This window comes from Podarcis gaigeae (genome assembly GCF_964106915.1).
Source record: "Podarcis gaigeae genome assembly, chromosome: 10".
Taxonomy (NCBI): domain Eukaryota; kingdom Metazoa; phylum Chordata; class Lepidosauria; order Squamata; family Lacertidae; genus Podarcis; species Podarcis gaigeae.
This window is the reverse complement of record NC_139686.1, coordinates 29,819,714-29,835,912: the sequence shown is the minus strand read 5'-3', so window position 1 is coordinate 29,835,912 and position 16,199 is coordinate 29,819,714. Positions and strand designations below refer to the sequence as shown.

The window sequence follows — 16,199 nt, the reverse complement described above, 5'->3', positions numbered from 1 at the left end:
ATGAGGTGGGCCAGGAGAAGTTCCTTGAATTGCTCTTATTTCATGGAACAAAAGAAACAAACTGGGAGCAAGGGAAGGTGTTAGAGCTTTTCCCTGCAGTTTGCAAACCAGAAGGCGTCCTTTTCAATCTCATCTTCCATGACACTGGCCTGACACTCTAGATACTCAGAATGACTTTTCAAATAAAACAGAATGCAGAAATGCACTTGGGTGTTCCTCTCTGAGCCTTGAGAAGTTCTTCCTTCTGCTACCACCCTCAGACTCCAGTTTCACAATCTTTGTTTCCTTGGGGCCATGATGTCAGGATGAAATATATTTCCGGCCAGAACCTCAGAATAACCACGAGGAACTACTGAGCTGTAATGGGGCTGCTATGGGGAACGTTGTAGAGCTGCATAGCTCATGCCTGCCTTTTTTCATGGGAACTTCCCAGGACTTTGCAGCACTCCCACATTCATATGGATTTGGCAAAAAGGTGTGGCTCCTAAGCCTTCCCTTGATCACAGTCTATTATATCATGCCTGCAGGGTACTAAACTGGCTGCCTGTTCCATTCCTACCTTCACAGACTTCATTATATATGGTCCATGACACTAAAAATGTCAAGGATGGGGGGGAAAGTGATTCTGTGCTGGCCCTACTATTTGACGGAATGAAGCAGCTGCCTTGGGCAGCTGATTTCGGATGTCATGAAAAGGCAGCAAATTTAATGTATTATTGTTGTATTTTACTGCCAGGAAGGGAGATGCTTGGAAGATTTTTTGCCTTGAGTGCCAAAATATTTTGGGTGGCCTTGGGTACTAGTCACCTTGTGGGGGGGGGGAACTACTCTTAAGGCTAAAAGGCCAGTAGATGTTGTAGAACAGAAGTGGTTGAAATAATCCAAAACTATGTGACTCTTTTAGAACTTGGGAAACCAAGATAATCTCTGATTATGATTTTAGATAGGACTGAATTGCACAGATTAGTTGGCAACAAAGAGGGAAGGAAAAGAGTCCAAATTTGGAACTTAGCTGCTAAGCAGTCCATTAGTGCATGGCTCCAGGGTCCTCTTGAGAAACAGAAGGGAATATGCAATGTGCCCCCTGTGATTGGCAGACATTTAAAACTTTGGGATTGGCCTGGATAAAGATCAATACTAAGAGTCTGTCCTGCTGTAAGGGCCGGTCTTGCCATGAAGGAGGGTGAAGTGATCTACTTCTGGTAAGCACCATTGTCAAGGGTTGCAGAGGCAGCTCAGTGGTACAGCATTTGTTTTGCATGCAGAAGGTCTAAGGTTCAATCCCAAACAGCTCCAGGTAAGACCAGGAAAAACACTTGAGATGCACTCCTAAAACTTCCTGTGCCACTGTTCTCTTGTGCTATGTGAGGTGATGCAGGCAGCAGCAGGCACATGGTTGCTGAATTTAAGGAGGCTGATGAATGGTGCTTGCAATGGGAAAGCAGAATGGCAGGCATCAGTGCTGGCCAGTGTCTCTGGCAGGCTTCAAGGGAAACATATATGCTTTGGGAGGGAGCAGTGAATAGAAGATGTGGGCCGGTGAAAGTTTAGGCAGCATAATTCTAGGCAGGCCCATGGTTGTTGTTTTTTAAGGGAAGGGTAGAGGCAGAAGAGCTGGGGTCCAGATCCAAAAGACCCAGTGCTCAGCCTCCCTGAGCCACCCGCTGACAACACCTCCAATGCAGACTTTATACTATTTTAAAGTCTGAATTTGGAGTGTTGTTAGGGGGTGGCTTAGGGAGGCCAAGCACTGTGGTGGAAGGGAGAGGGAGAAAGGAGAGATAGATGAAGGCGGGAACTGGTGTCCAAATGGTGCAGTAAGACTTTTCAAAGTGTTGCCTTCAGCATGGCTTGGGGGCATGTGGGCTTTGCTTCAGACAGCAGAATGGCTTGGACCAGCACTGCCTGATGCTCTAAGCAGGGCAGCAGAACAGAAACCCTCTTTCAAGACTTCATCCCTGGCTCAAATGCTCAGATCAAGAAGTTTATTGCAGGGACTGCCTTGGGTTGTAGAACACACGCTCCGCATCTGGTTCCTGGCATTGTCTTCCGCCCAGCCCAGCCCTCACAAGCAAAGTCCATGAGCTGCTGTTGAAAAAGTGTGTGTGTGTGCTCTTGTACTGGCTGTGTGGCTGCTGCCTTGTGACTAGCGACCATAATAAGGCTGTGCCTGCCAGTACATACTGTCCACTGGGGAAACCGTAAGAAGGGAAGGCAAGGCAGACAAAGAGATATAAAAATCACTGGGCTAGGAATTTGCAGCCTTGCAGCAATGCAAGGCCAGCCCTGAGACACTTGATAGCCAGCCAGGCAAGAGTCTTCTTTGATCAGCAGAGCAGTTAAAAGGAGATCATTAACCTGTTCTGGGCATATACCTTTCCAAAAGCAGAGAAGAAAGGTAACTAGCTATCCTGATTGGCTCATGGGCAGGCTCTGCCTCCTTGTTGCCATTCCACCTTTCTCCCAGCTAATTCACAGACTCATGTGCATGAGTGGATTGTTCATTGTTTGCACTGGGCACCTTTCCTTATCAGGCTTATGAATGTCTGCTTGTCTGGAACCTGTATGTATAATTGCCTGCCCACAGCGCCTCTTCTAAACTGGGCTCTGTGACATCAGCTTACTGGGACAGTTTGAAATAAACCAGTTTCCTGTTGATAAGTGTAGAAAGCAGTAAAAGAAGCACCTTAATTCACACATGGAGCCCTTCTGTGCAGACGCACACCCTTGCAGCCCAATCCTAATCATGTTTACTGGGAGAGTACACCTGAGCTCAATGGTACTTTTTGCTAAACAAGTGTTCATAGAGCTTCAGCCTTCAGAACTGATCCAAAGAGAGAATAAAGAGTCTTTGTGGCCCAAGCCCCTCTGTGAGACAGAGGATAATGTATTTTACAAGCTGGGTGTGTTGACATGCTTTGGTCCTACTGATAACATCTCTGACAAGAAAAACTTGGCACCTAAACCCACCTCTCTGAACAGGGAGTGGAGCTCTAATTCATGTAATCAGTTCTTTTGCATGTTGGCCTCTCATGATCTTCTTTTGCAATTCCTCCAGTAGAGCTTTGATCCATAAACATCCATCCAATTTTCCTTCCTCCCCTGTTCTCACAGGAGCATATTGCACTTCTCAGCAGCCCTTCAGCATTTGCTCATGTCTCGGAGGTTCCTGGGTTTAAAATAAAGTTCTATATTCCATGTATTAAGTATCAGGAAGTGCCAGAGTCATCCAAGTAATTGCTCTATTAAGTCACAACTGCTTTTCCTGGCAGGTGCAACACTTTCTACATGTTTCTGTTTATCTGTTTTCCCTGGTTAAGCACACCAATACAGTTCTTGGGGTGTTGAGAGCAGGATATGCAATATTTCACCATGATATCACTCATGCTATTTCCCCCAGCTACTGATTCCGGAGGGAGATGTGTGTTCTCTGGACATATCTGCCCCACTGCCAACTGGCTTAACAGTTATTCTCTTTCCCCTGGGGAATCTTAGGAACTGTGGGCTTTTCTGCAGGACCAGAGATTTCCTACAGAAAATTCTCAGTACCTTACTCCCTGGGTTCTTTTGTGGGAAGCCATGATGGTTTACCTTGCTTGTAGGTGAGGGCTGGCTCTTCATTGCCATGACCCTCTTGCAGATATAGATAACACAAACAAACCCACAAATCTGCTGCAAATTGTCTGACTTACTAGCATAATCCAAAAAATATATACATGTTCATTATCTCCTCATCATTACAAAGCTTCCTAGTCCTAGGGTCAAAATATCTCCTAAGTTGTTCAGGCGATGGTCGTCCGCCATAACCTTGTGTGTCAGCCTGCCATATACTTGTTGTTGTTGTTGTTGTTGTGTGTGTGGTGTCATTTTTCATGGTTGTGTGAGGATTTGATCCCTGATCTCCCAGGCCCTAGTTCAACACTCTGCTAGGTAAATAAAAGGTAAATGACCCTTGGACGGTTAAGTCCAGTCAAAGGCGACTATGGGGTGCGATGCTCATCTCGCTTTTCAGGCCGAGGGAGCTGGTGTTTGTCCACAGGCAGCTTTACCTTCCCGCTGCAACAGTATCTATTTATCTACTTGCACTAGTCTGCTTTCGAACTGCTACACCACACTGGTCTTGATAGTATCTCAATAGTACTCATTGCTTTTTAAAAAAGTTCCCTTTTCTGGAGAGTCTGCTGTCACTGTTGACCTGATCCCACTGAAAAGAGGGAACCCCACCCCCTTCCAGCTAATGTGAAGCCCTTAACATACTTCTGTTGCACCTTAAAGCTGCAAAATAGTGCAGTCTGCATAACTCTGGTACATAAAAGGATATGCAGTCTCAAATGCTTGGCAATCCAACCTTGACTTGAATGCGGTCAGAAGTTGTGTGTGTGTGTGTGTGTGTGTGTGTGTGTGCACACTTGTGTAGCATAGAAAAGTGTAAAGTTCTATGTTTGTGAAAGACCCTGAGGTACTTTGCACATGCAAACAAGTGTTTGTTGATCCAGGCTTGTTATTTGGAATACTTCTGGTCTCTGTGAAGTTGGAACAGGTCTGTGAAGGATCATGCCTGATATACCTGATTTCTGTTCTCTTCCAGACCTGTTATATGTATCTATCCCTGATCATACAGGCAAGCCATGGGAAAGTAGTCTTGGGCTGGGAATATGGTTGTATCCAAATAAACACCATACAATTGTTGTATTTCATGATTCTGTGGAGTTCAATTTTGAACCGCAAAGTACTGTGCAAAATCTGTTTAATCCACATGACATGTCCCTCCAGGCTGCAGCAACAAATCCTTGCAATTCACATCCCAGTTCAACAGTTGTAGCACAATCCCCCCCCCCCGCCCCGTCACAAAAGACAATAGGGAGCACAATGAGCCATGAAGAAACATTTATGGAGCAGTATTTTTCCTTATTGTTTCTGCAGTTAGGCTTTAACTAGAGCTGATGAAATATTAGGCAGCCAGAGTTGGGCTTTTAACTTTAGGGGGATTATATATTGAAAAGCGGGGAGGGGGAGCCTGGATGACCCTATCATTTAATAAAGGTTTGCAATTAATTTACTGCATATTGTAATGAAAAACTGTTACTTTGATAGCGAAAAGAAAAGAGTGCAGTTCAATGGAAAAGCACAGGCATCTCATGCAAAAGGTCTTGGGATCAATTCCCAAAAAGACACCTGTCTGAAACTTTGGATAGCTGCTGCCAGTCAATGTACAGACCTGAGCGATTAATGGTCTGGCTCTAAATAAGGAAAGTTTCTATGGATAGAGAGGGTTGTATCTGACTGAATGATACTCAGAGCAGAAACACTGGAATAAGCTAGTCATAACAAAAATCTATTCATTTCAATGGGTCCACTCTGAATATGGCTTAAATCAGATACAACTCAGAGTGTTTTATTTCACAATGGCCACAATCTACCAGTACAAGCCCTAACTGAAATTAATGGGACCCAGAGAAAAGCACTTTCATGTTCTTGCATAGCTCCTGTTCATTTCAGTTTGAGCTTGTGCAGGAGAACCTCATGGTGAATTGTGTCCAGTGTATTTGATGAGGCTACATGTACACACAAATATTGGGGGGAAGGGGGTGAATTGCCCCCCATTCATCATAACTTTACTTGTGTTTCAACTCATGGATTCCAAAAGTCTGCCCTGGAGATTTTTGTGTGCTTATGTGTGTGTAACAACATCTTGGCAAACACTTGGCGCAATTGTAACTGAATATTGGATCAATGTAGGTAATCTCTCCTTGAAAACCCAGATCAATTGCCCGTGTCCATCCCCCACTTAATCTCCTTCTTGCCTGATGCCTCAAAGTTACTGAATACACAAAGTACAAAATTAGCATATCTCATGTTGGCCTCATGGGGATTTCTGTTTTGTGCTATGTGAACTATCTCAAGTTGTGAATGTGACCCATATGCTGATTGGTGTCTGCCCAACACATAACATTTGTTCTACAGAACATATCTGTTCTATATGGAGATCCAATATGTAGAAACACCTATAGGCTGTTGCATGTGAGAATAATCACTCAGTTCATATCTAATGCTAAACCAAACTATGGCTTAGCATGAAAAAACAAAATGCAAGTTTCAAGGTCAAAGATTGTGGTGACCGCACTCCTCCTGTGCTACATTGAGCTATGGTTTCATTTGGTGTTACAAACCTGGGCATGTGTTTTGTTCCTTCCAGGCAAACAATGAGTGGCAAACCAAGAGCAAACCTTGTTTATAAACTCGTGGTTTGTTTGAAGCAAAAAGAAGAAATCAAGCTGTCAAAGAAAAGTCAACATCCGTTTCTGCGCTTTAAGTTTTAACAGTTCTCATAGCCTCCATATATTGGGTCAACACTATAAAATCAGCAAGGGTTGAAAAAAAGCACCTGGAGAACATCTTCAAACAGTTAACTTGATAGCAAGTGGGGCGTAATAAGGTTTTTCCTTTGAAAGACACTAGAACAGGTGTACATTAAGGCTGGAAAATGGACCTTACTTACAAGAGAGTAAGCTCCCCTGAACACAAGTGGACTTTCATGTACATGCATAGGATGGCACTGCAAAAAGCTTTTCCAGATGATTTGCCTGTTAACAGACTGCTCAGAATTCATTGGCATGTGATTGTACAAGCCATCAAGTATCACACTGTAGAAAGAGAGGGATTTTTTTCATGGATGCTGGACCCTCTGAGGTTTCTGATTCCACCGTTTAGAACAATCTTGTGCACATTTTGTCTCGTCGTCCCTCTCTCTGTGATACATGTGATACATGTGAAGTAGCTGGTACAAAACTAGCGCATGGCACCTATAGTACCCTAACAGTTATTCTCTCTCTTTCTCTTTATTCTTTGGCAGGGAGACCCCATCCCTGAAGAGATATATGAATTGCTGAGTGACAGCTCATTGCGCTCCATCAGAGACCTTCAGCAGGTCCTTCGGATAGACTCCGTAGGTAAATCTCCTCAACACTGAATGCTTCTCTTCCTTAAACCCCAGTCAAAAGCAACAGTAAGACAAGAACAAATGTATATATCACCCAACAAGGTGCCACTGCGGGCACTCACTCCAGATAAAAAATACGTTGTGTTGTAGAATATTGTTTTGTATACAAATAAGGGCATTCAGATCAAGCCATCCTGCTCACATCTGTTGTGGCCACAGTCCGAGCCCCTTCCATTCCCACCAAATGTGTGAGGGTGAATAGACTGCAAAATGTGTTGGTGAACGGGAGGACAAGACTATCCCATGCATCTTCCCAATTCCTGCTCACAATTTTTTTCCAGTGTGTACGTCATTTACACTACCTTAATTTAAGACTGCTAACTCCATCTGGGTTGCTGAATCCCTTTCCACACAGCTCACAAAATGAGGGTGTGGCAACTTATCCACAGGACAGTCATGTACCCTGCTTACATCTCTGTCCTGGGCATCTGATTTATGCCCAGTGGATCAACTAGGTAATGTGCATGATGGAAACAACAAAAATGGGGGACATAGGAAGCTGGCTTATGACTCAGGTCGTTAGTCCATCTAGCTCAGCATTGTATACACTGATTGGCAGTGGCTCCCAGGGTTTCAGGCAGGAGGATCTCCTATTTGGAATTGCTGGGGATTGAATATGGGAGCTTCTGCATGCAAGGCATGTTCTCTACCACTGGCCCTTCCCCTAAGGTTGGGTTCATGGGCCAAAAATGGGAAAGGTTGAGTTTATGGGCAAATAAATGTCTGGGATCATAGTCTTACTTTCCATGCAACTGATCCAGACACTGCTTCCTCATCCTGCTTGTCCATCATCTCAAGCGGTGAAAGAAATCAAACAGGAATACATGTGTGGCCCTTTCATACAGCCATGCATTCCTCCAGTTCAGAGCCACAAGTGAGGATGAGCTGCAGCCCCCTTGCCATAGTGGCAGGAATGTAATTCTACCAGCTGGAAGTCCTGCAAGAAGCCTGGGAACTCTAGGAAGATTGTGCTAGTTACAGCACAATCTACATGGAAAGCAGAAGAGGAGACAGCTCCACTGCTGGCAGACAAGTCTGAGCAGGAGGTGGAACCGGACCTAGGGCGCTATAGAAGAAGAAGAGAGAAGAGTTTGGATTTGATATCCCGCTTTTCACTCCCCTTCAGGAGTCTCAAAGCGGCTAACAACCTCCTTTCCCTTCCTCCCCCACAACAAACACTCTGTGAGGTGAGTGGGGCTGAGAGACTTCAGAGAAGTGTGACTGGCCCAAGGTCACCCAGCAGCTGCATGTGGAGGAGCGGAGACACGAACCCGGTTCCCCAGATTATGTGACTGCCGCTCTTAACCACTACACCACACTGGCTCTCAGGATATATGCCCTTTTCAGCCCATTATACCTCATGTACAATGCATCATGTGAGATGGCTACCTGCCCAAGGTACTCCCAGTGTATGAGAGGTGGGGAGTGGGGACCCATCACAGCTCCCTCCCACATGTGCACTTGGCAGTAAAAATGCATGAAGCTCTCACATATGCATGGTGCCAATGCAGCGTACCTGTAAATTATGTAATGTTTGAAGCTGCCCTTTGCTAAAGGATTAGCACAGTTGCAAAAAATAAAAAAGGAAAGAAAGAAAGAAAAATCCTCTGGGAACTTACTTTGCATGATGACTGTATACATGGAAATATTGTGGCATGTAACAGCAGAGGAGTCCTGGCTCCTAGCTGCTGAACTCTTCTCTTCCTCCCCCCTCCTTCTGTTTTCTGAGAAACTTTAGCTCAACAGGATTCACTAGGAATTGCCAAAGGCAAATCTAGATGAAGGAAACGTTTAATAGGGCGGCAAGTGTAATAAAACATACCTCTCTTAGAGATAAACATTTTGAAACACAGTTTAACATGTAACCTATTGAATAAAATATGGCTCATGCAGACTTAACAAATATAGCTGTTGCTATGTGGCTCTTTTGAACAAATGCCACACAGATGCCACCTCCACCCGGCATGCTCCCTCTTTCTTTCTTTCTTTCTTTCTTTCTTTCTTTCTTTCTTTCTTTCTTTTCATTGCCTGTCTCTTCCTCTTCCATGCCTTCATAGCTGCTGTAGGAGAGCAGCCAAGAGAATGAGCTGTGAGCCAAGAAACCTTAAATTTAAAATTAGCCTCAGCTGTGGACTTGCTAGAAGAGCCTTAGGAAATCAGGTCACTGACCCATCTAGTCTAGCAACCTGTTCTCACAGTGGCCAACCTATGGGAAGCCCACAAACAAGAGCCAAGTGCAAGAGCCCTCACCCACTCCTTCAGTTTCCAGCAACTGCTCCTAATCACGATCATATCCATACCACACATTTAAAGCAGGTGGCTTCCCCCAAAGAACCCTGGGAACTGTAGTGTACCCCTCGCACAGCTGCAATTCCCAGCACCCCAACAAACTACAGTTCCCGTGATTCTTTGGGGGAAGCCATGTGTTTTATATGCATGGTGCGGATGTGACCTGCCTCACTTTTCTAATCAGTAATCTGTGAATTATAAAGCTGGGCTTCCACAAAAGGTAAGTGCTAGGATTAATGAAGTGCTATCTGGCATACAGGCAGAGAAGGCTGCAGTTCTAAGCACTCTTATGTGGAGGGGAGAGCCCTACTGAACTCGGAGGCATTCACTTCTGAATAAGTTTGTTGTCTTAACCTCACTTATCTGGGAGCAAGTCCCATTGAATTCTGCTAAGTCTGAGTAGACGTGGTTAGTATAGCTCCACATGCATTATGATTACTTTCAATTCTGCATAAGTAGGCACCGCTCTTAGATCAAAATGCATTTAAGGGCTACCGTAGTTTAAACCTGGACTCACACGCAAGCTGGGATGTGACTGCAAGGGTGTGGCAGGCGTGAAGTGGATACAGGAGGTGCAAAGGAACATTAAGAAATACCCTCAAGGCTCAGCTAGCTAAGGAATAGCTCTGTTTTTATTTTTAACAAGATTTCTCCTTTCCCTCCAGAATTATTATTAGCACTTAAAAACAACAACAACACACACACACACACACACACACACACAAACAAACAAACCCCACACTGTGTTTCTTTTAGATTAGGGCAAAGGACTCCAGGAGTCTGGGAACTGCATCAGTTTCTGCACTAGAAAAACCTATAGCCTTCCATGATTCATAGTGCAGTTAGAGCTGCCCTGTCTCATTTATAGAATCCTGCTCTTTTCTCCCCTGTGGAAAGGAAGAAATGAGCAACATAAGGCAGCTGGAGGGTAGCAGATTTGCTGCTTTATCATGGTGCCTGGATAATGGATTTTTTTTTCCTGGCCTTGTGGTGGGGCTCTGGGGATACCTGCCCACATGACTGAGGTCACCCAGCAGCGGCTGGACCGAGGAGGTTTTTGGCACGTGCAGGAATGTGAGCACACGTCATGGCCACCGTGTTGGCCCTGGAATGTATTTATAAACGTTTTCTTCAGAGTGAATTCCATTCTCCTATAGCCTTTTTGCTCCCGCCTGTCCTCCCTGCCCACCACCTGCCCCCCTCCCAGCCCCCGGCCTTCTCTCTTGTGTTTGGCTGTTTGTAGCTTTGTAATCTTTGCCGAGACACTATCTACGGGGGAACAGAATTTCCTGCTTTTGTTTCCTATGCCAGTCGGACCACTGGCGCGCTCTCAAAAGCATTCCCGCTCCCTTTCAAAAATGCCCGAGAGTGGAGGAGGGAAAGGCAGAGGGAGGGCACCAGCTGTGCTCTGCTATTGTTTCCCTTAGAGAAAAGCGGCTAGTCTCCCCCCCCCCTTTGGATTCCACAAAGCCGTACAATAGCATGGCTTCCAAAATTAGCAGCACTGGCTTTTCCAAGGCTTGGGCGTGCTCTCTCCATCAGTAGTAGCTGCACTGCCCATATATTGAGGCGAAGGGTACCCTTGGGGGAAAGGGGGCGTGGGGTCGAGGGGAGAACTCTGTTTTTCAATAGAAGATTTGTTTCAAGTCAACAGCGCGGCTATTTTTTCCTTGTCTGTTTAACCTTTGCGCAAATGCAACCCCCACCCTAGCCTGATAAAATTCCAGAGAACGGGGGATGAAAGAGGGTCAGGGAAGAGCCTAGCAGGCCCTAACGCATGAATAAGAGATACAGTTTTGTTCCAGTGACTAATCTTTCACATTCCCTTGGGAAGTGGGGTGTTGCCTGTGGGAAGCCCGAAAGCACATCAGCACTTGCCCCACTTGTGATTCACATTGCCTCTGACAGTGCAGTAGAACCTATGCTTTTGTCTCCTTCATGCATTTGTCCAACCCTCTTTTAAAGGGACCCCTGACCATTAGGTCCATTTGTGGCCGACTCTGGGGTTGTGGCGCTCATCTCGCTTTATTGGCCAAGGGAGCCGGCGTACAGCTTCCGGGTCATGTGGCCTGCATGACTAAGCCGCTTCTGGTGAACCAGAGCAGCGCACGGAAACGCCGTTTACCTTCCCGCCAGAGCGGTACCTATTTATCTACTTGCACTTTGATGAGCTTTCAAACTGCTAGGTTGACAGGAGCAGGGACTGAGCAATGGGAGCTCACCCTGTCGCGGGGATTCGAACTGCCGTCCTTCTGACCGGCAAGCCCTAGGCTCTGTGGTTTAACCCACAGCGCCACCCACGTCCCTATAACCCTCTTTTAAAGTCATCCAAATTTCTTGAGGGAGCAAGTTCCATAGTTTAAGGATGTGCTGTGTGAAAGTACTTTCTTTTGTCTGTCCTGCATCTCCCAACATTTAATTTCATTGGCTGTCCTCAAGTTCTAGTGTTGCGAAAGAGGGAGAGAAATATTTGTTTTATTTATATCCCCTGCCTTTCTTACGTCACATAACCCAAAGCCGTATGCATGTTGTTCCCAGGAGGTTTCTCATTCAAGCACTCACCAGACCCTGACCTGCTTAGCTTCCGCAAGGTGGTTAATCTCACGCCCCTTCACGCCATCCCCTGGGATACTGATGTTGAATCCCATGTAGGAAATTTGTGGCTGTGATTCGTTTGGCCATAAAGATGTCTGCTGGTGGTGTGTGTGAGTGTGTGTGTGTGTGTGTGTGTGTGTGTGTGTGTGGAAAGCTTGTTTTCATTCTGTGTTCCATAGACAAACACAGGCCATCAGTTCCCTGAGCCTCACAATCCTCATGAATCCCATAATATTGGCACCTGTCCTGCTTCCCCTTACAAAGTGAGTAGTTCAAACAAGGAAAGACCTGCAGCTGAGCAGGATCTATCATCAAAAATTGCCATTGTTTTAGACTCTAGAGGGACTGGTAGCTCCAGGGAAAGTCTAGGAGGTGTGACGGGAATTGCTCTATCCAGCATTTCCTATGGGAAAACACATGGGTGTGCTCATAGGGAACTGAATTGAAAGCTGACAGGCCTTTCCATCTCTTGCAGGCTACCCTCAGTGCCTAAAATTTAACATTTGCTTGTGTTAGGAATAATGAGGTCCGAGGTACCAAGTAAACTAGTACGTTTATTCATGTATACCAACACAGCAACGAGAATCCTATACGCACAAAGAGATTAGTACCTACAAAGAAGGAGCAGCAGATGAAATGAATGGAATATCCAGAATTAGCAAGTTTAACCCACCAATATTAGCGAACAGGAGTAGAAAAGTTTTAAAGAGGAACGGAAGCCATTTGTAGACTACCTTAAAAAAATTGTGAAAATGTTAGAACTTTAGTCAGTTTGGAGTAAACTCAGCGGTTATAGTTTATAATGAGACGAATTTGAATGTTTAAATAGTTAGGAAAAATATGCAGCAGGAATGGGAAACTTTAGGGAGTCATGGAAGGATGGACAGGAAATTGATGGAATAGAATTATGGATGGATGTAATGTATCTATCCTCCCCCCTTTTATTCTTCTGTTTCTTTCCTTTTTTCTTTTATTCTTCAGTTCTATATTTTGTGAATATTTTTTTGATAAAAAAACTAACATTTGGTTTTCTTACCCTGTGAGCCAGTGAGATGGGAGGAACTGCATACCTCATTTGTGGAGCACATGCTTAGCATGCAAAGGATCCCGGGTTCAGTTCCTAGCCCCTCCACTCAAAAGAATAAAATAGCAGATGATGTAAAAGATCTGCACCAGTGCCTAAGAGTTTGAGATACAGATAGGTAGCCGTGTTGGTCTGCCATAGTCAAAACAAAAAAAATCCTTCCAGTAGCACCTTAAAGACCAACTAAGTTAGTTCTTGGTATGAGCTTTCGTGTGCGTGCACACTTCTTCAGATACCAGGTATCTGAAGAAGTGTGCATGCACACAAAAGCTCATACCAAGAACTAACTTAGTTGGTCTTTAAGGTGCTACTGGAAGGAATTTTTTTTGTTAAGAGTTTGAGAGTTGCTGCCAGTCAACCCAATTCTGGGTTGTGCTATACTTTGCATAGTCCCGGCTGCACCTGTACAGTAGGTGCGGAATATGGTTTTTCCACTATATGTATAGGTTTGTTGAAGTTTCTGTGTTGCTCCTGTGCCACCTGTGATGGCACAATAGGTGCTGCCTTATTTAGAGGCTGCAATCTTTGACTGGTCTTTATTGCGATTCAGTCTGCAGGTTGCTCTCCAGCTACTCTCCATTCTCCATTTTGCGCAAAAGTCTTTTCTCCCAGGCAGAGAAAGACTGGGGGAATTGCTGTAGAACAATTTACAAAACAAGTAGCATGCATGGTATTTTGGAATGCTGGAGGAAAAGATCTTAGTAATTTGGGAGGTTGATATGGTGTAACATTAAAATTCTGCTAGCCGATAACATCTCCAAATATTTTTAAAAACATGTTTCCTGGAATGTAGAGAAATATATTTTAAAGTTAACGTCTTTGGCACACTGCTTGTTACTTAATTCCATGGAAGTGGCTTGGGGCTTGCTCACTGCTGCTCTGTGAATTACGCCATGCTCACATGAAATGTGTAGCATTTTCCATTTCAACCATTCAAGGGTATGCTGCTGAGATATGCATACTCTTAAAGCCGTTTATTTGCCACAATCCCAATTTTGTGAAAGTTGGCATCTGGTACAGAATGTGGATTCCTAATAGAATCACAGAATCACAGAATTGCAGAGTTGGAAGGCACTATAATGGTGATCCAGCCCAACCCCCTGCGTTCTTTTGCCCACAACTCTGAACCCCACAACTCTGAGATTAAGGGTCTAGTGCTCTACCAACTGAGGTATCCAACAGCTAGTTTTGCCTTTACTTTTATTTTATTTTTAAAGCTATGTTTCTTGTCTTTCTGACAATTGCGAGGTACATTTGCAGGGTTATGTTTATAAAAAGATCTCATTATGGAAGAGGTAGATATTCCTTGCTTGGCATGACTGTGCATCTTCCTTGTGGCCCCTGATCAAGCTCCTTTATATTTCTATTGCCTTTCTAAGATTTATCGTTGCTCCTTGCACTTTCACGCTCTTTCTCTCTGTGTGTGATTGGCAAATATACAGAATAAAGCATGGAGACTGAGCAAGTCCCTGGAAAATAAACCAATTTATATACATTTGGTTGGTTGGGAGAGAGGCTGCAGTTTATGGAGGTTTTACTGGAAAGCATATGAACTATCCTACACACTCCCAGAACTACACTCATTGCAATTAACCCTCATTGACCTTCCTAATGATTACCCTAAGGAGACACAGTAGTAATTTACCTGAACTAGCGTCTCTCCTGTCTCCTCCTTTTAAATTATGTTTATCTCCATGTACATACTTTGATAATATAACCTTTCCACTGCATTACTGTCAATTACAGTTTATGTGTGTGTGTTTTCTTTTGCAGAAGAAGATAACTCCACTTCATACCTGAATACTACCAGAATACATCCTGGTCAAAATCCTGTTTCTTTTCTCCGAGGGAGACGAAGTCTAGGTAAGTTGCAGGCATGACATATCTAATCTATGTGAGGGAATTTAAGCACAAGGCTGGCACTGTAGAGACCATGAACCAGATGTGTATCACTGTGTCTTTCTCTTCAGGTAATATGACAGCTTTGTGTGCTTTCTTATAACTTTAGGTGCCATCCCATCAAAGCCAGCTTGGTGTAGTAGATTGTGTTGCACTAAGAGCTGGAAAAGTTGAGTCCCAGTCCCTTTTCAGTCCCTTTCTGCCTCACCTACTTCACAGGGTTGTTGTGAAGAAGGACAGGGTTACAAATGTGGTTAGATAAAACAGATACCTTTTACACACGATAGTATTCATTTGGTGTTGCATTTCCAGAGACGTAAGGCTACATGCTTGAGGCCAACTCCTAAAGTTGTGGGTGAGGGCCAACAGAGCTTTACTCAGAATAGACCCATTGAAATTGATGGTGTCAGGGGTTCAGGAGCAGAGACACAGGAGGGGGAGCAAATGGAGAGCGAGGAGGAGGAATCCGAGTGGGGTGGAGGCAGTGACAGTGGCCAGAGTCATTCCACGAGCCTCTCCAGCGAATCGGAAGATTCACAGAAGGGAGCGCCGATGGCCAGGGCAAGGGGGGCTCCAGGGGGAAAACCCCAGGAGGAAGGGGCCAGCGGGGACTCCCTGAGCAGCAGTTGGAAATCAGGACCAGCTTCCCCACCAGAGCGCAGTAGGGAGGGGGAGTCCCAGGAATCGGGACCAGTGTTCTCACCACCAGCGAGAGGAGATGAGTCAGGTTTGACCACGCCCACATCGGAGAGCGGGGAAACGGTCAGGAGGAAGGTTACCGGCTGGGCGCGCGCGCCAAGTTCAAATGTACAGGCGAGCGGCACAGCAGGGAGCCCGGATAGGGAGCCAGGTCCTAAAGCCCGCCGGAAGGAAGGGCAAGACTCAGGGGGGTCAGCATCAGAAGAGTCCAGGAAGGAGGAAACCCCAGGGGGCAGAAGGACCCAGAGGAGGAAGGAACAGCGCAGGAGGTGGAGCCGGGCCAGGATCTTGAACTGGTGCGGAAGGGATAGTGACTCAGAGGGGACTTCGCCGATCTAGAGTCAAGACGTAGGGCTGCGCGCTCTGGGGTTTGAAATGGAAACTAAACTTCAATAAAGACTTTTGTACATTACATCAACCGGGCGTTGGTCCTCTGTGAGCTGGGACCTAGAGGCAGTCCTGACAGATGGACATGGCCGGGTTAGGCCCATTCATTTCCATGTGTCTACTCCGAGTAAAACTTAGTTGACTACCACCCTGTTTCTCTGACCTTGGGAATTTAGTGGAGAGATATGGGGTGGTGTCCAGCATTCATCACACTCAGAGCAGACACACTGTTTGTTGCTCTGAACT

The 16,199-nt window shown here is 45.3% G+C and overlaps 1 protein-coding gene across 3 annotated transcripts in view; it reads left to right on the top strand.

Annotated features, from left to right (window-relative positions):
* Positions 1-16,199, top strand: part of PDGFB (platelet derived growth factor subunit B) — a 48,524-nt gene that overhangs the window by 23,927 nt on the left and 8,398 nt on the right. For all 3 annotated transcript variants that reach the window (XM_083701187.1, XM_083701186.1, XM_083701188.1), the window contains 2 exons: positions 6,854-6,950; positions 14,742-14,831. In XM_083701187.1, coding sequence (XP_083557313.1) covers positions 6,854-6,950; positions 14,742-14,831 — 187 coding nt within the window. The remainder of the gene's footprint in view (positions 1-6,853; positions 6,951-14,741; positions 14,832-16,199) is intronic.